The following is a 27,774-nucleotide window of genomic DNA, read 5'->3' as shown; positions in this document are numbered from 1 at the left end:
AGGTAATTATTAAATGAAAGCATTTCCACCCCTCTTAAAATAAGAAATGGACAACAAAGTAGCAAACTGAACACAGGACTTTCAATTTCAGGTCCAATGTTTACTTTCCAACCTCAGCTGAACTTACTAGGCTGCCGGAACTCCTCAAGTTGTCTGCAAGAAAATTGCAAGCTAAAAAATTCAGTACTATCTTTTTTATACAGTTTCATGATTGTTTTGAGTCATTTTTTGGAAAAGTGAAAGAGAAAAAGGAATGGGAACTAAGATTTTAGGGTCCTACTACCATGTGCTTTACACACACATGAAAATGTGTTTTAATCCCCATTTTATGAGCAAGGGAACAGAGGCTCTGAGAGGTTAAGTAACTTGCCCAAGGTTACCCGATAAGAAAATGGCACATCTTCAATTCAGACCCAAGTCCATGTGACAAAGTCAGAACAGGCAGATGGAAAGTTATTTTTTAAGAAGGTTTGGGAAAGTAATCTCTAAAGAAAGTCTTTCACATGATACATACTAAAATCACATATACTTTGAATAGATGGATCAAAGCAGTAAGGTACCAAGTATGATATTGGAGAAGGTGCTTTCTCTCTCATTGTCTCAAGTTTTGTTTTGTTTTGTTTTTTCACCTGATAAATAAGGACAAAGATAGTAGTATCTCTCACACAAGGCTGTTAAAAAGACAAATACTCTAATATATTTAACATTCTTAACATAAGACCCAGCATCTAATAAGGTCTTAATAAATGTTGGTCAATTTTTGTACATTACTCTTGTTGTCATTTATAAAATTAAGGAGTTTTTACTCTCTGCTAGGTCATCAATTGTGAAGTCTCTGAAGAAGTCACTGGGTCTGTCCTATTCTCTGTCCTGAAAGAGAATAGAGTAAGTGCTCAGCAGTCATTGAATAAATAAATCTAATAATTTCCCATTCACTTTTATCTCAATGCATAAATATTGATCCAAACGCCTTGATTCAAATGTTCTCTGAGGACAAATGATCCTTCATAGGAAGTCCTACTTGGTTAAAGAGAAAAAAAAAAAAAAAAAAAAAAACCCAGAACCTCCATACATCCATTTTTAACTTATTGTCTTTATAATTCAATCAGACAGGTTACTTTACCTGTTGACACCTGAAGCATCTACAAGTTGATAAGCACTAGTTTGGGGAAGGGCACACACTGAAATCACTTCTTCCACTGCCAGCTGATCTCGAAGCTGAACTAGATTGGATCTCTGCAGCAGGAAGGTGGGGTCAGAAATGTGTGCTTTTCAAATGTTCAGGTAAAGCAGGACAGCACAGTGATGAAGAACATAGGCTTTGGAATCAGACAGACCTGACATGAAAACCTGGTTCCATCCCTTCCTTAATCTCAGTTAAGAAAACTGTATGAGCCCCAGAGTGTCCTTCTGTGTAAAAAGGGATGAAACATGAACCTCACAGGGTTGTTGGGAAGACTAGGGGAGCCAGTGTATGTGCAAGTGCTGCCATAGTACTTGGTTTTAATAATATCAATGACCTATTTTCAAGCAACTTTCAAAGAAAGCATTACAATCACCTTAATTAGTTAAAGGTCCATGGGGAGTGTTCCTTCCCAAGCTACTCCTTTTACAGCCTCAAGCATTCCCCCAGATTCCTCTATCTGACATGTATAAGAAGGAGAAAAGGGAAAGAACAGGCTAGAAGATGACGGCAACTATTGGAAAAACACAAATTCTTCCACCACATCCCTCTTTGCAAAAAAGTTTCTTAGACCACCAAAATCCTAATGTGGACAAAGCAATAATTGAAAACTCACTGTGAACAAAATAATGTGAGCCAGTGCTATCGTGAATAAAAAGATCAATAAATCTTGCTCTCAAGAAGCTTACAACTTAGTGAGAACCAAGCTTATAAATAAAACAAAAATAAAAGACAGACAGTAGTACATGCTCTGACAGAGTTAGTCAAAGTACCATGAAAGCAAAAGGGAAAAAGAAATATATCTGGTTCAAGGATCTATACAAGCTTCAAGGAGAAGGTGGAATTTGCAACTGGGCCTTGAAAAAATGTGTGGATTCCTCTGGGCAGTGAGTTGGGCCAGTAGAACTCCACACTGGAAAACACTAGACAAAAGCAAGGAGGTTGAAACTTCCCAGTATTCAGGAGATGCCATAGTCTGTCTCTCAGGTCTGAAAAGAATGTGAATAGAAAGAGATTATGGGAGACAAAGCCAGAAAGGAAAGTTAGGACCAGGCATCTGTGCATTCCCAGTGCCTACTACAGTCTGGCCTTTACTGTACAGGCAGCAAAGACCTTTTTGGGGAGAGCAAGGGAGCTTGATAAGAACCAACTCATGATTTGGAAATATTCCTATAATTACATTAAATCCTAAAACATAAAAACTCAGAGCCAAGAAGGGGCTATCAAAATAGCCCAGGCTTAAACGAGGACATCAAGAAATGGAAATTAAAAAGGACATTATATTTTAAGAGTCCATAAGATTTAGCAATTTCTAATCCTTATAAGGTACAAATACATTTCTTCCACTCAGGATAAAAGTTAATAGTGGGCTAAGTGGAGCTGGGACGAGAGGGGCTGACCAGCATGTGAGAGCAGAAGTCAAAATAATCCCCCAAAGTTGCTAGCCATAGGTTCAGTATTGGTTATAAGGGGTGTCTATACTATAATAAAGGGGTGTCAGTTGGTAGATGAAACAGAATAGCCAAGGTCTCAAGGCACTTTTGGTATGCGTAGAAGTCAGTTTGGGGATGTGGTCAAGGTTCTTGGTGGGTCTCTCTGGCTCACAGCTAGTTACTGAGGCCACAGAAATCCAGACCCCAAGAGGAAAAGATTAGCTAGCCAGGGAGTCAGGGCCCAGTCAAATGGCCTGAAGTTCAAGGCAGGACTCTAGTGAGGCATAAGAAACATCCAAGTGCTCAGTGGGGAAGCCCTGGGTATGCATGTTGACAGCACACTTAACACTGGAGCTTGAGGTAGCAGGAATAATTCTAGACCACACCCATGGGTGGAAGAGGCTTTGTCTGAATTAACTGATCAACTTTTGAACCCACAAGTTGAAAGCCTTTAATACTGAGAAAGGCCGAATGGGACCCAAACTAAGATTGCTATATGAATATGAACTTGTAACACAAATGTTTTTCTGAACTCCTAACCTAACTTCCTTATGTGATATGAGTGTAATGGTACAGATTACCCAAAAAGAAAAAGATTAAGACCTAGTACCCACTGAGATAAAATACGTTTATCCAAAAACAAGACAAAGTATTAAAACAAAAAGTCTTTCAGGCCATCATAATCTTAGGAGAACTTGCACACCTGGGCCCAGCTTTGCCTGTAGCCTCACCTGTCCCTGCTCAGCCCATATGCTCTATTCACAATGGACTACACCACATTCTCCAATATTCAGGGCATTCTGGTGTTCGTATGCCTCCATTTACAGTATCCATCTTCCTTTTCTGGCTTGGCAACTTGCATGCATCCTTTAGGTCACCTCCACTGTAAGAACCTGGTACCATCAACCAAAACTAATCACTGGGTGATTTCTTACAGCATTTTCTACATACCTCTCCAGGAGTAGGATCTACTTGTCTTTCAAGATCAGCTCAAGAGTTATCTCTTCCAGGAAGCCTCAGGGCTCTCACAGCCATCCACGTGTGCCTTTATTCCTAGCCTTGCCACCAATAGTATCACATCAATTGGCTGTTTCTACCATCCAGTTAGGAATCATTCATAAGCTATATCTAAATTCTAATCACTACTTTATGTCCACTACCTAGCTGTTTCTGGCATAAAGTAATTCTTTCATATGTTGAGTAAACTAACATTTTTTCCATTTTCCGAATAACTGATAAGGTTTTATGTATTTATTTACTTTTGTATATTAATCTTTACTATTTGAATGAAGATATTAATCCTTATTTCACTTGTATATTCTAGTTATCCTTCCATCAATTTCTTAGAAATTTGCTACAATAGATTTTTTAAAACTAGAGAAATATGACAGAAGTGTTTATTTCATTCAATGTAACAGTTGAACTGTACTAATTTAATCCTACACATATTGTTAAGGTGGAATTCAGGGATGTCAATAATAGTAGGCTATTGTGTTTGCCCACTTAAAGGGCACCAACCCTGAATAAGACTGAAAGTGTTTATCCTTCCCGCCCCACACCAGGAATTTTTATGCCCTTGCTGGCATCACCCATTATCTAGAACCCATCAAAACCAGCAACACCCGCTGCTTTCCAGACCTTTGCCTCCATTCCCCAAGACACCACCACAACTATCTAACACATATTGTACACTAGAAAGCAATCTGATAACAATAATAGTTACTCAGCATCTATACCCTTTGCTTATGGATACATGTAATTCTCAAAGCAGCCCATATTACAGATGAGGATATGTAGACTTAAACATATAAGTAACTTACTCAAAATTTCACTGGAGTAAAGGGCTAAAGTAGGAATTTATATTACAGTTGACCCTTGAACAACATGGGGACGGGGGCACTGACCCTCCACGAAGTTGAAAATGTGAGTATCACTTTACAGCCGGCTCTCTGTAGCCTGGGTTCTGCATCCATAGATTCAACCAGCGAGGATCCCATATTACTATAGTATCTATTTAATGAAAAATATCTACGTACAAGTGGACCCACGCAGTTCAAACCTGTGTTATTCAAGGGTCAACTGTATGACTCCAACACTATGCTTTATCCATTACAGGGTTCTCAACCTTTCCCTTCAGCTAGAATCACTGGGAGGGCTTATTAAAACAGACTGCTGGGCTCCACCCTCAGACTTTCTGATTAAGTAGGTCTGAGAATCCACATTTCTATCAGGTTCCCAGTTTACTGACACTGCTGATTGGGGACCACACTTTGAAAACCACTGCACTATACCATAATGATAAAGTTAAGTTACTTAATTGTAGACATCTCGTTAATTCAGTAGCCCTCAAGATGATTTGCTCTTGACAGAGGGCACCTAAGAAGGCATACCTTGCCAACGATAAAATCTGCTGTTCTTAACAAAGAGGTGAGACATCAGGGGAAGAAAATAGTGCTGGGGACATGTTCCCAAATGAGAAATTCAATATAGTAACAATACCAAGTACCTAAAAATTTGTATGGAAACTAAATGCAAGTAATCAATTCTCATTCCCAATTCTAAATTCAACATGGAAAAACAAATGCCTGAGAGCAGCCAGGAGAATTTCTAAAAAGAAAACTGACCATTATGACTTACCGTACCAGATCATTTAAACATACTAAGGAGACACTTAACACATTTAAGTAAAACATTTTAGGTTGATAGAGAGGCAGGAAAATCAATAGAGCTGAATAGAAAGCCCATTAACAAACACAGAAATAAAAATAAATTTAATATATAATAAAGGTGCCATTTCACATCAGTGGGAAAAGATCACTTGTTCAATAGATAACGTTGAGACAATTACGTTTTAAATTTAGGCCCTACTTCATATGACAAAAGAATAAACTTCAGTTTGTTTCTGTCAAACATTTAATCTGTCATACATTTAAGGGAATATTTTAAAGACATAATGCATTTCTAAGCAAGTACATGCATTTCTGAGTAAGGCAAAGGAAAACACATGGAACTGTCTCTCAAATCATAAGAAACTAGAATGCTAAAAATGCTTCTATAAACAAAGCTGCATGATAAGTGATAAAACTGGGGAAATATTTAGAACATAAGAAATAAAAGGTCAATACTTTTTCCATATGAAGAGCAAAATACATATTAAGAGAAAGATAAATATAGAAACGTAAATGAGATAAAGGGTATGAAGTAGGTTTTTAAGAGAAAAATGAATGAAAATTAAACATTTTAAGAGTTCCTCAATCACCACAAACGATCTAAGAAATACAAATTTAAAATAATCATAATCATTTTCCCCTATTAGACTGGAAATCATTTTCCCCTACTAAATCAAACTGAAAAATGGAAAAAAAAGAGTGAAGGCTCAGTGGTATCAGGAAGGATGCCAAATTGTCAACCACAAAGTGAATATTAAGTAGAGAAGGAAACAACTGCTCAGAAACTTGATATGTGTCTACTGTTTATAATCTTGAGGCCAGGTTTCCACTGACTCTCATTTAAAGTGTGCCCTTGACTCTAAAACATGAAGGATTTCTAAAGGTTTTTGTTTAGTTATTTCAGAAGGGGGACTGGTGGAAAGGAACAGCTAGTTTTGTCCTTTGATTTTTTTTTTTAATTATAGTTGATTTACAATATTATATTAGTTTCAGGTGTACAACATAGTGATTCAATATCTTTATAGATTATACTCCATTTAAGTTGATTGATTTTTTTTTTTAACTTCATGAATTCTTTCTCTTTTTGGAATCGTTTAGTGCAAAGAGTAAGATGCTGTTGTTTTCATAAAATATGTAAGTACCGTCAGGAAGCTCAGTGACGCTTGACAAATCTTTAAGAATGCCTGCTTCTCCGAAATCGCAAACTAGTAATGTGTGACTAGTGTTCATACCATTCAAATAACAGCCAGTTTCAATAAGAATGCTTGCATTTTTAAGAAAACACACCAGTTCAAAATGTGAACATACTATAGTGTGCTATCCTCTTCCATGATCATCCCTTCTTTCTTCATGACCTTCATGACCTAGAAAATTGGGTTCTCACCAATTTTCTACAGCTTATGACCAGTGGTAACCTGGTTATGATACCTTAATGAGAAAAAAATGTAGCTGTTCACTTGATGACCAAAGTAATAATCTGCCTTCCTTCAGAAATGGCATTTGACAATTTTTAATTGAATGAGTATCCATGTGGAAATGAAACTGGCAGGACAGGAAGATGGCACCAACAAACTCGATGAGAAAGAACACCTTCATGCAGATGTCACGTCATGCTCCACACCCAAGAGAATCTGTGCTGTCAAGAGAACTAACCTCATCAAGAATTTAGGAAGGAAACGCACAACCCATTCAACCAAATCACTTCATTTAAAGACATGTGTCATCAACAAACAATTCATAAGCGGTTCCCATCTTACATATCATTTTTAATGTAAAGGGATTATTTATAGTTTACAGATGTGGAAAGTATGTGACCACCATATAAGAGGTTCCCAGCCTGTATTCTGCTCCTGCAGCTTCCTGAAAGAAGGATGAAACCTGAGCAGTGGATATGGAAGGTCCAAAATAAAAATCTAGTCTTCTTATACATGAGGGAACCGTCTTGGAGTCTCAAAGATAAGCTCTTCTCATTAGGAAACACTGTCAACAATAAAGCCCAGTGAAAGAACATATTTGGTTAGTTGGTTATTTTCTTTTTTAGAGGAAAAAGGAATAAAGGTTTACAATATACACATTGTGTGCTATCTCCACATCTTACCAGGTAGAGGCTTTTCTAATGATTGTAACGAGCCGGAAAACCTGCTTACAGAGAATCACGTTCCATGAACTAATGAATTACAAGACAGCACGATATGTATTGGGGAAACGATGATCCTTAACCAAATATCAAATACTAATTTACTTATTAGAAACCAAAAGTCAGAAGCTTAAAGCAATCTTGTGAACTTTTCATATGGTTGATGTTCAAAAACTTTAATAATTTAGCTACAGAGATTTAATTGTGAAATTTAAATCATAGTCAATGAGTTTTATTACTCTGTCAATATTTCATGATTCCACATATGAATACTTCCAATTAATCCCAGACTTGAGCCTATGAGATAGGTATCTTCATTTGCAGAGGGAAAGAAGAAAAAAAGAAAGAAAACAGATGCAAAGACGTGAGATAATTTGTCCAAAATTTCCTAACTGTTCAGTGGCTGAGCCAGGGTACAATAACAGGTCTCCCTGAAATGCCAAGACTATTCCCGGTGCTTCTTGACTGTCACTTCACATAGATAAGTCACAAGTTTAAGGCTACAAAGGTGACTGCTGGAGTCCGGTCAGATGAAGAATAACCTCTATGTTGCCTGACGTCAAACTGGCAGCTCTGCCCCTGTGCCTGCTGAGCTAGGGGCCCTGGGAGCCCCAGGCAGGGAAGGAACAGGCCACAGCCAACCACCTCTTGCTGCCATAGCAACGATCCTCAGGCCTCCTGGGCTGTTGGATATTCCCTTAAGGAATTTTCCCTTTGGCACCTCACTGGGCCTTGCGATCCACTGCCCCAGTGCGGGCGGCATTCTCCAGTCTTGCCATTAACAATCCCAGGCTGAGAAAGACAGTTTTGATACTCAGTTCTGACTAAGAAAAGTCAATGCTAACAACTTCCCAGAGTTCGGTGAGAAGAACTAATCTCAGGGAGAATTTTCATGGAGGTAGGGAGAGGGCACATACACATTTACAAGTTCTGTATTCAAGAAAAGGTTCATCTGAGGAAACAGACATAATGTTAACCAAGGCAAAAAAAAGTATTTGAAATTGCACAGTAACTGGCATTTCAGAGATTTGGACTTTCCTTATTTTAAAACAGAGAGAGTATTGTTTACACTGCCTTGGAGGTTGTTCAAAGATGTGTATTTTTAATAAGATTGAATCACATTTTCATTCCAGCCAAAGTAATTCTATTCCATGAATATAACTTCCATGTACTGCATATTTTCAATACAATTAGCTGCCAATGCCCAGCCCAATACCTGACACATAGTTAGCCTTCAATAAGTATCTGTTGAATGGAAAAAAAAAAAAAAATCAGTGAACTGTTGATTCTTTCAGGGAGATTTCTTGTATTGTTGTTAAAATGGGTTATCTATTAAGGAGCTTCAAACCCAAACCTCCCCAATTAATCCAAGTTTAAAACTACCCTTCTCAAAATCCAAGGGGTAGATTTTCGAAACTGGGGACCCAGTTTTGTCACCCCTCAGTGGAGCCTGAGACTCCCAGCCCTCTCACCCTCCTTGACCCAGCAAAGATTAATACCCCGAACTCCCCATGTGTCCTCCCCAGTGCTGCTGGGAGGAGACCAAGCCTAGCCTGGGGACCACACAGGCTTCATATGAAACAATGCATTCTTCCAAACCAAGTGGATAATTACACAGAGACACCTAACTTCCTAGCCCATTCTAATAACTGACTACTCCTATTTTCCCCCTAAGCACGTCCTTTCCTTGGCATGTCTCTCTCGGATGGCAAGTCACAGGGCCATCCCACACAGATTTCTCTGAAACTTGTAATGGCTTTCACAGTTTCTAGCTGAGCTGGTTTCCTCACTGCTGAAGACTCTGCAGTCTTTCAGTTCTGGAATCACATTTACCCAAATCTGAAACTCATACCCTATCAAGGTTAATGATTTCATTGGAAATAGCCCAAATGTTTAACAACAGATGAAAGATTAAAAAAAAAAAAAGCAAACACACACACAGACCCATATATGGTTTGTTACACAACTATTTCAAAAAGCATTTTTAAAAGAGTTTTAAATAGATGAAATAACCTATAATACAATCCTGGAGAAAAGGAATATAAAAATAGCATTTGTAGTTAAAAGTCTAAATGCTTATTTAAAAGTCTAGAAGGATGCATTCTATCTAAACTATATCTGAAAGTACACTGCTTTCAAGATACAAATACTGATACATATTTATTTATACATATTTAACAGTATTCTTCTGATAAATTTGGAAAATATTGCTTTCCATATTTCCATTTTGGAAGCCCATTACACATATTAGCAAATTAAAGTTTCCCAGAAGACCTTTAGGGAAGAAAACAGTTTAATTTTGTCTAAACCCAGACTTTCCCAAAATTATTTGACTATATAAGTTGTTTTTACAGAAAACGCTAACTTGTGTCTTATTCAGAAAGCACCTTGGGAAATGCTAAAATTTAAATCATGTTAACAGTGATTATCTCCAGGTGGCCTAGATAATGATTATTTTTCTTTACATATATTCCTATTGCTTTCAAACATTCTGTGATAAGCACATCATTTAATAATCAGAATAAAATAAAATAAAGTAAAATACAAAAAAAAAAAAAGTTTAGTCCCACTTTACGTTACTCCTACTATTAGTTATTATATTGGCTTTGCCACCCCTGGCAGTTCTGGGGAGGGAGGGGAGGGAGAGGAGGGGGAGGAGGTAGGAAAGCGGAATGCAAAGTAGTCGTCAAATCAATGCGTCCCACTCTCAGAACTGCCACTGCGTAGCCATGTGACCCTGGACAGGACGCTCAGCTTCCTCTTCTGCACAACCTGGATAACAACTACATCAGCTTTATAGAATGGTTGTTGACTGTTAAATGCAGTAGCAGGTGTCATGCATTTAACACAGAACCTGGTGAACAGTCAGTGTTCCATAAATGCTTATTGCTTGTATGACCAGAGTCACTCAAGCCATCATCCACTGTTCCTAAACAACTGTGATGCTGATCCTTGTAATTAGTAGAAATTTGAATGAATTTACAAATATTCATTCAGCCTCTGAAGCAATTAAGACTCCATATGATTTTACATACTATCTTGTAAAACACATTATTTAGAAGTAAATTTACCAGGAACACGTTATTGCTCAAGAAACTTCCCAGGTGCAGAGTCTGTGCGTGGGTATAATTTATTCTGCCTGAAATTTTTCATTAAACGTACTAAGCAAAAGTGGATCTCAATTATGTTAAGAAATTTTGAATTAGTCTTTCCTCTTTGACATTAAAACTCACCTCCAAGAATATAGAAAATATTCCTATATTACATAAAAAAGCAAATCCAGAAAAACAAGTAAATAAGGTTAATTTAACTGTATTTTCTCTACTACAGGCTTTCAGTCAAGGGTGTGCTGGGTTAATTTTCAGACTATGCCATCATGCTGCCACCAGAACCTCAAGAGGTACAATTTTACACTAGCTGGACAAATGTGCCCACCCACCTCCTCTGTACTAAAGGATACAGTCACAGCATCCCTAAGGGTGAAGGAGTCCGCAATTGGAGATTCCTCTTCTCTTATCAATAACTAAAGTTAGTTTCTAGATTGCCACTTCATTCTACGGCATTTGTGGTAAAGTATAATGGCTCAATTTCTTGTTTATAGGAGGTGAAAGATCTTATTTTAATCTATGTGTAAAAAAAAAGTTCTCTTCAATATATGACAGCCTATGATTAGAATGGTGTCTCATGTCCCAACTCCCTCTTTTAAATAATGATGTTCTTGTGTATGATATTACAATTGAAAATTTTCAGTCACTGCATATCAGTCCTAACAAAATCAAAGAAATGCAGTTAGAGTTACTCTAATCTTACATCAGAGAAAAGTGAAATATTAAAAGGTAAGGCAATTCCCACAATAGTGAAGCGAGGAAATAGAATTACAATCACCTTGGTAGCATATTCCAAATCTCAGAGGGGGCATTTTTCTCCTTTAAAAGGGAATGTGATTTTCATTAAGATTAGTACCCATTTTGTATTCAACGTTCCAAGAACAACTTCGCTGCATCTGGCATGGGGACCTTCACAGTGGACTCAGGAAGAAAACCAACCCCACCACCTACTTCCTGGGAGAGGAAAATAAGAACAGGGCCCACCTCCTCACTCCGTGTTTTCCAATTAGTATAATAATGATGCCAGCATTACAAAAGGTTGTTTCCCAACAAAGTAGATAATATTTAAAATTAAAAAAAAAAAAGAAAAGAAAAGAAATGCCTCGCATGCGCTGGTGTTACTTCCATACTTTCATTCTGTGCTATCATCTTCTTCCACCAGGGAGGAAACTGAGGGCCAGTGAAAGGAAAGAAAGTGCCTAAGCCAGTGAGTGGCAGAGCAGAGATTCAGTTTTCCATTCCAGGTCTTCTGCTTCCAACTCCCTTCTACAACAGCTGCCTGTCAAGTGCTTTTTCTGACTTCTGACTGGACCACTTTTACTTGAAACCAAAACCAAATGCTGTTAAATGCCAGAGAGCCAAAATAAATGTTAAAAGTACTGGTTCGCTGCATCAGACAACAGTAAGGTAGGCTGCTGAGTTAAATGGAGAGTAACAGACTTGCTTAAAATGCTTTACGGAATGCTCTATCACCTGCTCATGCATTAAATGATCACTTTTTAGAGGGTTTTTTTGGATGAATTCTGGCTTAGAATTTCATCCTATTTTGGAACAGTGTAAAATGTCAACTTGTTGCCAAAAGCATTCTTAGAAAAAAAAAATGGATGAACTTGTTTTCCACTATGATATTCGCAGTTTTGGACGCATTTTGGAGTGTAACTCTCAAAAACACTGGGAGAAGGAGTACTCATACTGATTTTTATTTCCTAGGTGCCTATTTGATGATGTAATTTCTTTCATTCATGATACCTCTAAATTCTCAGCCTCTTCGTTCATGAGCTGGAAGAATACACCCTCTATTTTTTGATCTTACTCTTCAGCTATTACTGTTCACGTCAAAAGGCTAATTTCTTCTACCAACAGAAGAACTGAATCAAAATAGCAAGGCTCTTGACAATTTAGATTTCAGTGTGTTGACACAAATGAGGAGAATTCTTATGCACTAATTAATCATATAATTAATGACTAATTGCTTTACTCCCAAAACCTGTAACTTATTCTGTAAATCAAATGTTACTCAGCTATCATTATTCAAATAGGACTATTTAGGCTGCAAATAATAATACAGCACTTATGTCCCGTTATTCAAGTCTACCCATGAAGGCCAAAGTTTTTCTTTGCTGGAAGTTTGAGATGGAAGTGTCATTACTCAGAATTTTCACTTGAACTACTAACAAAACACATATTTCTTTCATAAATACTACTGCAGGGATTAATGCTAAAAGAGAACCTCAAACCAAGAATAGAGTTTTATAGCAGAATACTGAGAGATTTACAACAGCACTTTTAAGGGTGTAGCCATTTCATGGGGTCTTAGGAATAATTCATTGATTGATGGCTGCAAAAATGAATGTTAACTATACTGTTAACCTGTTAACTTACATAATATTGTACATCAACTATATTTCAATTAAAAATATCATTGGAGGATTTCAAATAAAAAGATGAATGTTAACTACTCAGTTTTTGTGTAACTAAGCTTATACCACTCTAGCAGACAAATAATTTGCTGGTCTACATTCCCAACACTGATCTCTTGTTCAGGGTCACACAAATAATTCAAATAATACCCATCCATCCAATAACTGATCATTATGTGTCAAGGTATGTTCATGCATTAAACCCAGCAGTACACCCAAGAACAATATTTAAGAATATGGTTTCACAAAGGAAACCATCTACAAAACAAAAAGACAACCTACTGAATGGGAGAAAATATTTGCCAATGATATGACCAATAAGAGGTTAATATCCCACATGTATAAACAGTTCATACAACTCAACATCAAAAAAAAAAAAAAAAAAACCCAAACAACACAATTTAAAAAATGGGCAGGAGACTTGAATAGACATTTTTCCAAAAAAGACATACAGATGGTCAACAGGCACATGAAAAGATGCTCAACATCATTAATCATCAGAGAAATGCAAATCAAAGCTGCAATGAGGTATCACCTCACACCTGCCAGAATGGCTGTCATCAAAAAGACCACGAATAACAAACATCTGTGAGGATGTGGAGAAAAGGGAACCCTTTACACTGTTGGTGGGAATATAAATTGATGCAGCCACTGTGTAAAATAGTATGAAGTGTCCTTAAAACACTAAAAATAGAACTACCATATGATCCAGTAGTTCCACTCCTGGGTATGTAACAGAAGAAAATGAAAACATTAATTTGAAAAGATATATGCACCCCAATGTTCATAGCAGCATTATTTACAATTGCTAAGATATGGAAGCAACCCAAGTGTCCATCAACAGATGAATGGATAAAGATGTGGTGTATATTTATATGTATATATATACATACACACACACACACAATGGAATACTACTCAGCCGTAAAAAAAAAATGAAATTTTGCTATTTGCAACAACATGGATGGACTTAGAAGCTATTATGCTTAGTGAAATAAGTCATACAGAGAAAGACAAATACTGTATGATATCACTTATGTGGAATCTAGAAAATAAAACTAGTGAATATAACAAAAAAGAAACAGACTCACAGATATAGAGAACAAACTAGTAGTTACCAGTGCGGAGAAGGAAGAGGGGGAGAGACAAGATAGGGGTAGGGGATTAAGAGGTACAAACTACTAAGCATAAAATAAATAAGGATATGTTGTACAGCACAGGGAATATAGCCAATATTTTATAGTAACTATAAACGGAATATAACCTTTAAAAATTGTGAATCACTAAGTTGTACACCTGAAACTTATATGATATTGTAAATCAACTATACCTCAATTTTTAAAAAAGGTTAAAAAAAGGGAAAAAAAGAGGAAAACCAAGAGGAAAGAGAAATGGATAAAGTGCTATATGTTTTATGTCACATATAAGAATAATAGCATCTGCAAGGAACGATTATCCATTATTTTTAGTAAAATTGAAATAATGTCGCAGTACATGATCAGTTAATAACTTATCTTCAGTCATTTAGTGATCATCAAGCATGTGCTAAGAACCACATGGAATTAAGAAGTGTGTGTGTGTGTGTGTGTGTGTGTGTTGGGGGGGGAGAGAGAGAGAGAGAGAGATGAGGTTAACTCCAAGTTATTCAGCCAGAAGTGAATCTTTATGCCCATGAAAAGACAGGTACAAAATTGTTCATAGCAGCTTTGTTCCTAAGAGCTAAAAACTGTAAAAGGCCCGAATGTCTATAAATATTACAATAATAATATATACTTATATAATGGAATATTACATAGCAGTGAAAAAGAATGAACTACTGCTAACTTAAAAAAAATGGATGAATCTCACAGGCATAATGTTGAAGGAAACTAGACATAAAAGAATGATTTGATTCCATTTATATGAAGTTTAAGAATAAGCAAAACTAATCTATTGTGATGGAGGTCAGAACAGTGATTACCTTTGGGAAGTATTGCTGAAGAGAGAGCAAGAGGGAGGACTCTAAGCTGCTAGAAGTATTCTATATTTTGAGCTGATTGGTTATTACATGTTTACATATGTATTAATACAAATTCATTGAGCTGTTTGATTTCTGCACTTTACGGTATCCAATTTTTTTAGTCCTATAAAATTTAAAAAAAGAATATGATCTCCACTTTTTAGGGTTTCACAATCTAGTTAATTTAATCAAACATATCGGGAATGAGTATTAGTACAATAGATTGTACGCTGCTTAAAGGATGCTAAAATGATCACTTAATAACAGCAAAGGGGGAGGAGAGGGAGAAATAAATCCAAGTATCCATCAATAAGGGACTGGTTATATAAATTATGTTCACCCCTACAAAGACATAATACACAGCTATGAGGGAAAAATAGAGCCCATTATGTAACAAAATGGAATAAAAACCAAGTTATATTATTAAGGGAAAAACAAGGTACAAAGTACCACCAACTGTGTATAAAAGAGTAAGAAACAATATGCATACACACACCCATTTGCTCCTGACTGTAAGGAGATGCTCTGTCCAGTGGACTAGCCACCAGCCACATGAGGCTTTTCAGCACTGGAGATGTGGCTGATGTGACTAAGAAAATAAAATTTAAATTTTACGTAATTTATTTAAATTTCAAACCTGACAGTGGAAAATATTTTTGCTGGTAAAGACAACTTCATTGTTTTGTAGAATTAGAAGCATGTTAACCAGTGCATCGTATAATATATCATTTAAATTGAATTTTTAAATCTAGCTCCTGGAAAATTTAAAGTTACATTTGTGGCTCACATTATATTTCCATTAGACAGCACTGGTACAGAGTATCCTATAAGGATTTGTAAGGACCGTAACACTGATCGCCTCTGGGGAGAAAACCTGGTGAATAGGAAACAAGGGGTATAGGGGGGAGATCTCTCACTATTTTGTCATTTTTCTCTTTTGAATTCTGTGCCATTTGAATATATTGCCTATTAGAAAAATAATGAATTAAATGAGGTGACCTATAAAGAGAATAATTGGCATTGGCATAACTATCAATTCACTTTGGATGGAATCTCTCCCCTCAAAAAACATACATGGTACTTTTGAAGAGGTTATATACAGTTTGCGGCACAAAATGCTTTCTATCACAGAAGTGCTTCACAAACTAATGTACCAGAGTTACCAACTGAACATAAGAGATAAAGACCTCAAACCTCAAACTGCTAGTTTAGTGCCAGCACAGTCCAGCAATTTAGCACCACTGCCTCTTCTTTTGCGATCAGAGACTGTTCTGCTTTTCATTTTTCCATCACTGAATACATTTTGCCTATTTTCCTGTTCTTTTCTTCACCTACATCCCCAAATAATAAAATGGTAATTATCTCTACATTTCCATTTAGCTCAGCATGCATCTACTTGGCTAACCAAAGAAGGAAAAATGCCAGGAAAATTCTCCCCTTCACACCCATGAAATTTAATTTTTTTCCATAAAACAATAGTGTAAAAACATAAGCAGATCACAAAGGGCTCAAGGAAAGGGAGTAATGAGTATTATATACACAACTGAGATACACTTAATGTATTTAAATATAAAATTTAAAAATCCAAATTGCATACAAGGTATTACCACTTCTCCCAAATTTTCCCATTTTATTTTAAAAATAAACACTTTGAACATTTTTTCTGCATTGACATAGCCAATTTTAGAACTTTAAATGCATATGGCAATGAAAACTGTCTCCTTAGCAGTGTTCATTTTAAGCTGGTTGGTTCTCTAGGATTCAAGGAAGAAAAAAGCCTCCATTCTCAACTCCTAAAGGCTCCCCTCCTTTTCTCACATGCTCTCCTTCCACTTCCACAAGAATGTCTGACACAGGGCTGCACTGGTGAGTATCATTCTGAGGAAATGCTCCCAGGGCCACAGAGATAATGTGTGCAACGCTCAGGCCCTGAGACAGGCCCTCACCAGTCACACAAATCACACGCCGGAATGAACAATGATCACCATAAACAGAGTCTTTGACTAGGTTTGATTTGAGAGCATGGCATTCTAAATAACCTTTAACTAATAAAACAAAATGGCTAAGTGCCAGAATTTTTTTAAATTGTTTCTTAAAAAAAAAAAAAAAAAATTGTTCCTTGACCGGAAATCTTATGATATCCCCTGTGAAGAACGGTAAGTGGTAAAGATGTCGACAATGAAATTAAACAGCTACCACTGAACTACTCCCTGCCTCCTACACTGTGTGGGCCTTCAGCCATAGCCCATCACTTCTGAGTGCTCCAAGGCTGCTCCTTTAAAACCAATGGTACTTGGGATATTTTTGTGTTCAAACCATTACAATTATCTGTGGAGTTCCAGAAACTTGGTCTCTACCTTGCCTAGGTTTTACAGTGATACAAGGAAACTGGGAATGCCCCAAATCCATGATATTCAAATATCCAATACTGCCAACTTCAACTTTTGATGTGCTTAATACCTGGAAGAATATGAAAATGATAGCAAATATTCATTCAACACCTTCAGATAACTTTTAGAATTGCCACTAAATCGAGCTTGCATAATCTTAGTGTCCTAATTATGAGTTAACTTAGTAACTATGAGTCACACAAAAATAAAAGTCCCAAAGTGTTGCACACCAAATATATATATATATATACACACACACATATGAAATGCTGAATTTGATTAAGAAACTCTAAAAATGCCTGTAAGTGTGTACATTCTGGGCTATACCGCTTATAAGCACTAAATTAGTTGGAAACACGTTCCTAGGCTTCACAAAGTTACCACCACAAACTTCGGGACTACATTTTCTTAGCATCGTATAAGAGTGAATTTCCTATGTATTTCTACATACATACAGGATCACAAACAGATGAACAGATGATATGAACTACTCTTAGACATTGCTCCTTTCAGACCAGACTGTATTTCAAAAATAATACATGGTAAACTAGAGTAAATTACAGGTTGGAATAGGTTCTAGATACAAAATTTGTCCTATTTAAATGTAAGGGAAAAAATCAGTATTATTTCCCCTTTCAGACCACTAGTGTTAAATATTTTTTATTCAAACAAAGTCACACCTAACTTTCCTAGGTGGGGGGAAGTTCATAGGTAATAAACTAACACAGCCAAACTTATCCTCTTTTAGAGAAAGAGAAAACTGAAGAAATAAGACTGGTAGCCTAGGATCACAACCCAAAGTGTAAAAATTAGTTTCTTTCCGCATGCCAACATTCTTTGCCACTTTCAGCTTTGCTCTCCTGAAGCAGAGCAAAAACAATTTTTGCTTTAAATTGAAGCCTCTAATTGCTCTCTGGGAATGGGCACCTTATGTAGAAACAAAAGATAGGAAGAAACCACTCTCATAACTTGGTAGGACACTTTGCTCAGTAGTTTTGCAGCCAATGACTAACCGAATCATGAACACCTGAGAATAATGAGAGCTGCCTCAGACCACGAAACACAGATGCTGTCCTGTAAGACAGGGACCCTGTCTCTTTCCTAATTCTCCTAGAGCAGGGATACCTGACTATCAGGCATAAAAAGAGGAGACAAACAAAGGGTTGCTCCTCTCTCTGCCACTTCTACTTTGTGTAAAACATGCATCCACTTTAGCACAAAGAAGAAAATCAATTCAATGGCTCTTATAATTATCTTGACTACTGTGGACTCAACTGGTCTAGAAACTACAGCATATCCATCAGACATGGGAATGGCAAGGTGGCAGCCATTTTCGGATTTAGCAACTCAATTTCCTGTCTTTCCAGCACAACTGAACTGATACATGACTGTAGCAGCTGTTAAAACTGGCTATTCCCCTTGGGGTTATCTAATACTTCTTCACTTCCATTTTTCCAGGGACAATAGCATGTGTGAATGTGCATGTAATAGCAGGTGTGCAGGTTAGAGAGACGAAAGTCCTCAAGGACTGGTGATAAATGGCCCACCTAGATTTGAGCATCTTAACTCTATTTCCTTACAAATATATATTGGTGTAAGAACAGAAACTGCAATGGTAGGCTCCAAAGTGAAATGGTGTATTTAATTTTTAAAAATACAACAACATGCACACAAAGTAGTTTTAATCTCTCAAATTAATTACAATGAAAAACAATGCACTTTTTCCAAAGATATTATCGTTTAAAAAACATATTCTGATTCCTTTGGCATTCAACCCTATTTAAAATCAAGCTACAGCCCACACAAGAAAATGAGAATCATTATTTTAAAAGCACAACCACATTTTGGACCCAAACTATTGTATCTCAGGTTCTTTTTCAACCCCACTTCAGAGGCTTGCCTCTGAACCACTTTGGTTATTTTGCAAAATCAAATCCCACCAAATATGGATGGCATTTTCACTCTTTTAATTCCATCCAAAGTAATTTTCTACAAGCCTGAGGCAATTACAAAGGAAAACCTCTGTCCTATTAACCCATACTCTCTTTTATAAAGTGATTATTTATATTATCTCTAAAGCTCTGCTTTCAATGGGGGAGGACATTCAATAGGAAGGAACAAGAGTACCTAAAGGAAATGAAAATGAGGTATTCAGAGGTCATTCTTTTTCCTGCTCACATAGCACCTCCATCCTCACTACCTCACAACCACAAACCTGAAAGTCTTGATGGGGCTACATTTTTTTTTTTTTTTTCCTCTAGAGAGTAGAGGTTAAGAAAACAACTCGGGGGCTTCCCTGGTGGCGCAGTGGTTGAGAATCTGCCTGCCAATGCAGGGGACACGGGCTCGAGCCCTGGTCTGGGAAGATCCCACATGCCGCGGAGCAACTAGGCCCGTGAGCCACAACTACTGAGCCTGCGCGTCTGGAGCCTGTGCTCCGCAACAAGAGAGGCCGCGATAGTGAGAGGCCCGCGCACCGCGATGAAGAGTGGCCCCCGCTTGTCGCAACTAGAGAAAGCCCTCGCACAGAAACGAAGACTCAACACAGCCAAAAATAAATAAATAAATAAAATTAAAAAAAAAAAAAACAACTTAGTTCTGTAGTGTACTGTGCTTCCCACCAAATTCCTGAAGGCGTGCCTCTGAACTGTAAGCCTGAGCTGAGCTATACAGCATGAAAAGACACAGATATAATCAGGATATTGCCCAGTACAGGGCACCACACATACTGGAAACCCAAATATCTTCATTTATTCCCTATGAAACTTGGAAATTATGATCTTTGTAAAGATGTATAGCTATTTAAAATATGGTAAAAGTTACAAATAAGCTATGAGTTGAGCTTAAACTACTTCTCTTGCCATTGCATTCTTTGCTGTCGTAATGAGATAACCATCTCAATTAAAGCATTTTCTTTGTTAAACTACTCCACAATTCAACTCCGCAGGTTTTTTTAATGTACAAAGTCAATAAACAGTTTTAACCTATTTAAATTTATAAACAGCAGTGTGAACTTAAAGTATATGGGGTACAAAAACAAGCTCACTCTAGCATTTTTCTAAAGACTAGTCAGTCTTTGAGAGTCTTTTCTAAGGGATTCATTCCTCAGATATGAAGTTTGTATGCAAAACCGAAGACATTTGGCCCTTTATAAATAGTCATGGGAAACTTCTTTCTCCCATACTTTTAGTTTGTTTTTACTGTAACAGATGGGAAAAAAATTTAGCAAAGTCATAAAAAAAAGGTCTCCTAATAACTGTCACCCTAATGTTAGAGCACTAAACGCTTAAGGATATGAAATATCTTTAAGAGCAACAACAAAAACACTTGCTGAAAATTATAAAGACAGTTTGCTTAACTCATAAAATAGGTATAGGCTGAAAAAAACTAGATAGGAATTCCTTCTACCTTTGGTCCAGCTTCTCCTAGGCACTTTGGTTCTAAGCACCTTAATCATATAATGACCAAATGACCAAAAATGACCTCAGTCATTTTTCATGAAAGTGTCTCCAGCACAAGTTTAGAACTTCTCTTTAAAATATATTCTGATATCAAATAAATGTTAAAATTCTACATGGCTTGCCAACAAGCCAAGCCTAAGTCTTCACCCGTGGAAAAAAAAAAAACAACCACTAATCACCATTCCGCAAAATCTCTTACTATAAGAAATATCTTGCTTTATGCAAACAAAATATCATTTTGTTCTAATTTATATTGAAGTTCAATACTTATATGTCCCCCTCCCCGCAGTAAATAAATTTTGAATTAAATAATCACTACTTCATTTACAAATTTCATAAGTTGGCCCATGGGATCAACAAACTTGTATATGGACAGAGGGCAAATTTTTTTTTTAACTTTATTTATTTATTTATTTATTTATTTATTTATTTATTTATTTATTTATTTATTTATTTATTTATTTATTTATTTATTTATTTATTTATTTATTTACGGCTGTGTTGGGTCTTCGTTTCTGTGCGAGGGCTTTTTCTAGTTGCGGCAAGCGGGGGCCACTCTTCATAGCGGTGCGCGGGCCTCTCACTATCGCGGCCTCTCTTGTTGCGGAGCACAGGCTCCAGACGCGCAGGCTCAGTAGTTGTGGCTCACGGGCCTAGTTGCTCCGCGGCATGTGGGATCTTCCCAGACCAGGGCTCGAACCCGTGTCCCCTGCATTGGCAGGCAGATTCTCAACCACTGCGCCACCAGGGAAGCCCCCGAGGGCAAATATTTTTAGCTTACAGGCCATAATATCTCTGCCTGGACTACTCTAATATGAAAGCAGCCATAAACAATATGCAAATGAGTGGGTATGGCTGTGTGCCAATAAAACCCTTTACAAAGACAGGTAGAGGATAAGGGGTTAATATCCAGAATATGAAGAAAATTCCTAAAACTCAACAACCAAAAAAAGCAAACCCAACTGAAACACAGGGAAAGGACTTGAATGGACATTTCTCAAAAGAAGATGTACAAATGGCCAATAAGCCCATGATCTGATGCTCAACATCACTAATCATTAGGGAAATGCAAATCAAAACTACAATGAGATACCACCTCACACATATTAGGATGGCTGCTGTCAAAAAAATAATATAACAAGTGTTGGCACAGATGTGGAGAAACCAGAAGCCTTGTGCACTGTTTTGGGGAATGTAAAATGGTACAGCTGCTATGGAAAACAGTATGGCAGTCCTCAAAAAAATTAAAAATAGGATGACCATATGATCCAGCAATTCTACTTCAAAAGAATTGAAAGCAGGGTCCCAAAGAGATATTTGAACACCCATGTTCCTAGCAGCATTATTCACAACAGCTAAAATACGGGAAGCAACCTGTGTCCATTGACAGATAAATGGATAAGCAAAATGTGGAATGCTATTCAGCCTCAAAGAGGAAGTAAATTCTGACATATGATACAACATGGATGAACTTTGTGGATATTATAATAAATGAAATAATCCAGTCACAAGAAGACAGAGACTGTTTGATTCCACTCATATGAGGTAACCAGAGTGGTCAAAAATCATACAGATAAAAAGTAGAACAGTGGATGCCAGGGGCTGGGGGGAGAGGAGAATGGGGAGTTAGTGTCTAATGGGTACAGAGTTTCAGTTATGCAAGATGAAAAGAGTTCTGGAGATGGATGGTGATGACAGCTGCACAACAGTGTTAATGTACTTAATACCACTGAACTATACACTTAAAAATGGTTAACATGGTAAATTTTATGTAAATTATACCACAATTTAAAAAATTGGAGAAAAGAAAAAAAGACAAACAAGTGGAGGGCCCATTTCAACCTTCTGGACATAGTTTGCTCAGCCAAAGTTTGCTGACCAATGAGCTAGGATACTGCACTTTAAGTCCTAACCATATCCATAATATGCTTTTAAAGTTAATATCAAAGTACCACTTCTACACTAACAGCACCTCCCCTCCTTTTTCTTCCTGCATAGTTACAGATAGTTTTTTTAAATAAAGCTCTTAAGATCAGAAGCCAATCTCCCAGTGCCTAGAAAAACGTGTTTTATATAAAATAGGGCTCACAAGTTTTGACTAATTAATTACATAAGAGTAGTTGTCTCAATAACATAAAGCTTGGCATTTATTATTATATAAATACAACTGGCACTTCAATAATAAGGTTAGGTGATAATGTTCTTAAATTATCCTCTAACACATTCAGAGGACATTAGACTTTGAACAAAATGTCTAGCACTGTCTTAATAAACAATTTCATTTTTCTTATTTGGTCAAAAATCCTACTTTTGAAATTAAGCTATAATATATTTAATAGCTGCCTAAGAGCAAAAATAAGTACAGCTATGACAATGTCATCTGACAAAATGGCTGTCAGTTTACTATGTTAAATCATCCCAAACACATGAAAATGTTAATTATGACTTTAAAGAAATAATTAAGTTCCTTTTAAATGCTAGGCATTGGGGGTTTTTTATATGCATTTGATTTTGTAGGAGTTTTTTTTTAATATACTATAAATATAATTTTAAGAAGAATCAAGACAATGCATCTATAAAGCCTCTTTAAATAATCCATTCAGTATAATCCATGGTAGCAAACATCCTGGGTAACAGGCCTAGTGATGAAGAGCACAGGTTTGGGTATCAGACCTTGTTTCTATTATTCTTGCATCCCTTAGTGTTGTATGGCCTTGAGTGTGTTAATTAAGCTCTCTGAGCCTCAGTTCCAAAATTATAAAATGGAGTTAACATACTTCCTCAAAAAGGAGTTAAAAAAAATATAATTTTTTTTAAACAGTACCGTAGAGCACCTAAATGGAATCTTTCAAAAGGCAAAATAAAGCTAAAAGTTAGTCTTGAGTTCCCTAAAAATGCTAAATAGCAGCCTCCATTCCATTTATGGCTTCATCTCCATCTCAGCTGGTGATACCGACTTAATCAATGGTTCTCAGATCTGGCTGCAAATGAGAATCACCTAGCAGCATTTTAAAATTCTCCATGCCCTTGTCCCCTCCCAGGCCAATTAAAATTAGAATAGGTAGGAGTGTGAGAGCAAGGGTATTTGTTTTAAAGATACTCAGGTAATTATGTTGAAACCTCAGCTAAGGCATTCAACTTCTAAGTAGCCAGTAAATGTTAGCTAACAAGAACTCAGTTTATACAATCAGTACAACTTTAGAACCAATAATGCATCCAAATAAAAGCTTAAGAAAGCAGCTGCTAAATCACTTCTTAATTTTTACTATGCCTTCAATTAACTCCATAGTTACAATTCTGCAAAATTATAAAGAAATAGGCTTTTATACCTCAACCATGCCCGATAATTTGTTTCAGAATCAAAACACTAAGGTCCCTCAAAGCAAGGTCAACTACACTTTTGACATTTAAATTTCAAAGAGTTAAAAATATATATCTCGGAACTTCCTTGATGGCGCAGTGGTTAAGAATCCGCCTGCCAATGCAGGGGACATGGTTTGATCCCTGGTCGGGGAAGACCCCACATGCCGCGGAGCAACTAAGCCCGTGCACCACAACTACTGAAGCCCGCACGCCCTAGATCCCATGCTCTGCAACAAGAGAAGCCACCGCAATGAGAAGCCCGTGCACCTCAATGAAGAGGAGCCCCATTTCACCGCAACTAGAGAAAGGCTGCGCGAAGCAACAAAGACCCAACGCTGCCAAAAAAAAAAAATTCTACCATTAAAAATATATATATGTGTGTGTGTTTTGCCAAGTAAAAACACCAGCACTAGTAGTTCTAAGGATAATGTACTCAGCTGAAATTTATCATATTGTGGTCTGGAAAAGATTAAAAGCAATTAGTGCACTGAACTAGGCAACTAACATCCTGGGTTTTCCTTCAGGTTTTGCCACTAATTTGCTCTGGGCCTTCTGTAAAAATCACTGTGTCTCTGTGCTTCAGATTCTCATTTGTAAAATAAGGAGTTGCACTAAATTTCTTTAAAAGGACATGTTACAAGCATGTAAAACTTGGAAAATTACATACAGACGGATTCTTTAGAGCAGTAATATCCAAGGATAAGGTCTAAAGTAGGCCTCAGGCTATTAATGAGTCATGATTTAATTAGTTTTATAGTAAAGAATTTACTTTCCAAACCTAACATTTTATTATAACATATTGATTGGGACTGCTCCCTGCCACCTCCCAAAGCCTCATATCTAGGATAATTCTTGTTTCCCACAATTAAAACCTTTTTAATGTTCTGGGGTTTTGAGAAAAAGAACAACAGTAATGTTGAATAATGAATATTCAACAAATATTATATAATAGGCACTTGGGATATGCCAAAGGGACAAGACAGACAAGTGAAAGAAGACAAAGTAGAGAAGTAATTTTTTTTTTTATGTTTATACCTTTCAGATATTGTTAACGTCTCTGAATAATGCAAAGTAAAATGATACGGGGAGGGGGGGAGGTTATTTCAGATAAGATGTTGAAGCATTTTTCCACATGTCTCTCCTTAAATTTGGAGAGGGAAGGGCAAATTTCTAAAAAGTATTTTCCTCATATTTGAGAAATTAGATAAAGCAGTTTTGTACATTCTTTTGAAGCAAAGAATTTCGGTTTAACCTTTAAATCCTCAAAAGTAAAATCCAAAGTGTCTTACTATAGTTGTGCTTATCACTAGAAAGCTCTTTCCATTTCCTTCATGTCAGAGCCATCTGTTCTCACCTATTTTACTCACAAGTATTATATGATTTCTAAACACCCAAGTGTATTAGTGTATTTTGTGTATGTGCATATGCTGGGTTCTTTTTCTTTTTTTTTTTTCTTTTTAAATAGTACCTAATCTAATCCATTTTTAAATCCACCAGTCAAATACTATCTTATTTTGGGGTACCTGAATACATTTCAGTATTCCTGCAGCTCCATTTAGAGGTCCATGCTTTTATAATTAATATCTTCCTGCCAATGTATTTCTTTCCTCATACATCCTAATGTGATAATATATGAAAGAATATATGATAATATCTAAATAATGAAAAAACTGGGGAAAGAATAGAAACGGAAGTCAACAGAAATATGGCTATTTGCAGAGGGGAGAAGATAACTAACTGGAACAAAATGAAAGAATTAATTCATACACTACATGTTTCCTCTACGTAAGCATTATACTAAATATCTTTTATATTAGTCATGTTGCTTTGAGACTTCTCCATGTTTCCTCTAGACATCTGCCAATGTTCGCATGGTCTCTGATGAATAAACATGCTGTGACTTGCTTCTAAGGAAACGTGTGTCATGTTCCAGGGAAAAATGACTTCTCTACTCTCAAATCAGGAAAACTACAAATCTCATTCATTAGGTACAAAGCCGCTTTTTCCTTAACGTTTCTTTTCTGAAATGTTCATATTCTCTTGAGTGCATTTCTGTGCTCAGATTAACTATCAGAAAAGAAATTGAGTTGGGGGAACACTTGTAGGAAAAAGTTACACTTCACCAAAGGGTTTTCCCACTTCAGGAGCTCAAAGAGCGCCCATGTTAAGCCTTCACTGTTTACCAAGACGAAGGTTATTTTCAGGTTCTTCCCATCTCTTGCAGAACTACCTGTTCTCATTACTATTTACCCAAACGCTTAGCAAGGTGATTATTAGCATATCTGGCAGGAAGACGTGCTCCATTTAATATTAACTCACCATGTGACAGCCCCTTCCACTCCAATCTCTCCTAAACATGTGAGGATACGAAGAAAAGTAATCGTGTTGGCGGTCTGACTCTGCGCAAGGCTTTGGCGCTAGGCTTTGGCACTATCAATTGGCCACAGACAATCAGAGGCGCGCACCCGGCCGTGTCCCGGAACTGTCATGCGGGCTGACAGCTGGCACACCTTCCTGTCGCCCTCCACCCTCTCGCAGAAAGCCCCTTCCTTACATTCACCTTGACACTGCTCACCTGCTGGGCCTCAGCCCCCGGCCAAGGAAACTGTTTTCCCCTTCCCAGGAGCTCACTAACAGGTATCGTCCGCCGCTCGCCCAGAGCCCCAACAAGGGGGCCTTTGTTACCATTTTTGCTCCCGGACTCCTTACCCAATTCCTGGCATTCAGCTGCCCTTCAGCAACTCAGAGCAGCCCCGGTAGGAAAGCAATCAAAAACTACCCGAGCCCCCATCCCGGGCGGCCTCCTAGGAGGCCGGGAGGAAGCAGCCTCGTCGTCCGCGTGTCCTGCGGCGGGTGAATCTGGCCGCCGGCGGGGAGGCGACCTGCCGGCCAGGTGACCGGGTGGAGGCCCGGCTGCCCTCGCCCTCGCCCTCCCCGGTGAGCGGCGGCGTGGAGCGGCGCTCGAGGCTTACCCTGCGGGGGTCGCCGGCGGGAGCGCAGCCGGGACGTCCTGCGCGCGCTGGGCTCGGCCGTCCATCGCCCTGCGGGGCACTGCGCGGGCTCCGGCTCCGAGGCGGCGCGTCACTGCTGGAGTGGGAGAGGCCGGCGGGTCAGGGCGGGACGCACGCTTTCCCGAGGCCTGAACGGGGCTGGCCGCGCGTCAAGAGCCCGCCCGAGCCGCCCCCAGCCCTGGACCAGCCCGCCCACCTCCCGGGTGCGCTTCCACCTGCGGGCCCGGCTCCCAGCCCGCGGGCAGCGCCGCCGGCGGGTCTAGCGGCTGCCGGGAGCCGCGGCGGCTGGAGGCGGCGCTGCAGCCCCCGCCCCGTGGGGTTACTGGGTAGCCATTTGGCGCCTCTTGGGGAGGGAGCAGAGCTACCCAGGCTGGGAGGAGGAGGAGCGGGGCGAGGGGCGAGGCGCACAGGCACAGCCGCCAAGGCGGCAGCGCGATCCCGCGCTTCTCAAACAAAACGCTCTGGGAAAACTTTTCGCAAAGAGAAGTTGGGAGGGCTCCTTTCTCTTTTCCCACCCAGGGCTCCTACTTTCTTTTCAAAAGGAAACAGTGGCTCCCTGTTCTCTCCCGCGGCTTCCTCTCCCACTCTTCCCTCCCCCGGC

At 38.2% G+C, this 27,774-nt stretch overlaps 1 protein-coding gene across 9 annotated transcripts in view; it reads right to left on the bottom strand.

Annotated features, from left to right (window-relative positions):
• The window catches only part of COBLL1 (cordon-bleu WH2 repeat protein like 1), a 150,574-nt gene extending 123,166 nt beyond the window's left edge, over positions 1 to 27,408 (bottom strand). For 8 of the 9 annotated variants that reach the window (XM_068544986.1, XM_068544987.1, XM_068544989.1 and 5 more), the window contains exon 1: positions 27,135 to 27,408. In XM_068544986.1, the coding sequence (XP_068401087.1) occupies positions 27,135 to 27,199 (65 nt within the window). In that variant the 5' untranslated portion in view covers positions 27,200 to 27,408. Of the gene's footprint in view, positions 1 to 26,871; positions 26,901 to 27,134 lie in introns of those variants that run through there. The other variant, XM_068544985.1, reaches the window with a different exon arrangement.
• Between the last annotated feature and the right edge of the window lie 366 nt (positions 27,409 to 27,774).

The sequence above is a fragment of the Eschrichtius robustus genome, chromosome 5 (assembly GCF_028021215.1).
Source record: "Eschrichtius robustus isolate mEscRob2 chromosome 5, mEscRob2.pri, whole genome shotgun sequence".
NCBI lineage: Eukaryota > Metazoa > Chordata > Mammalia > Artiodactyla > Eschrichtiidae > Eschrichtius > Eschrichtius robustus.
The sequence above is the reverse complement of the archived record's forward strand: the minus strand, read 5'-3'. Positions and strand labels throughout refer to the sequence as shown.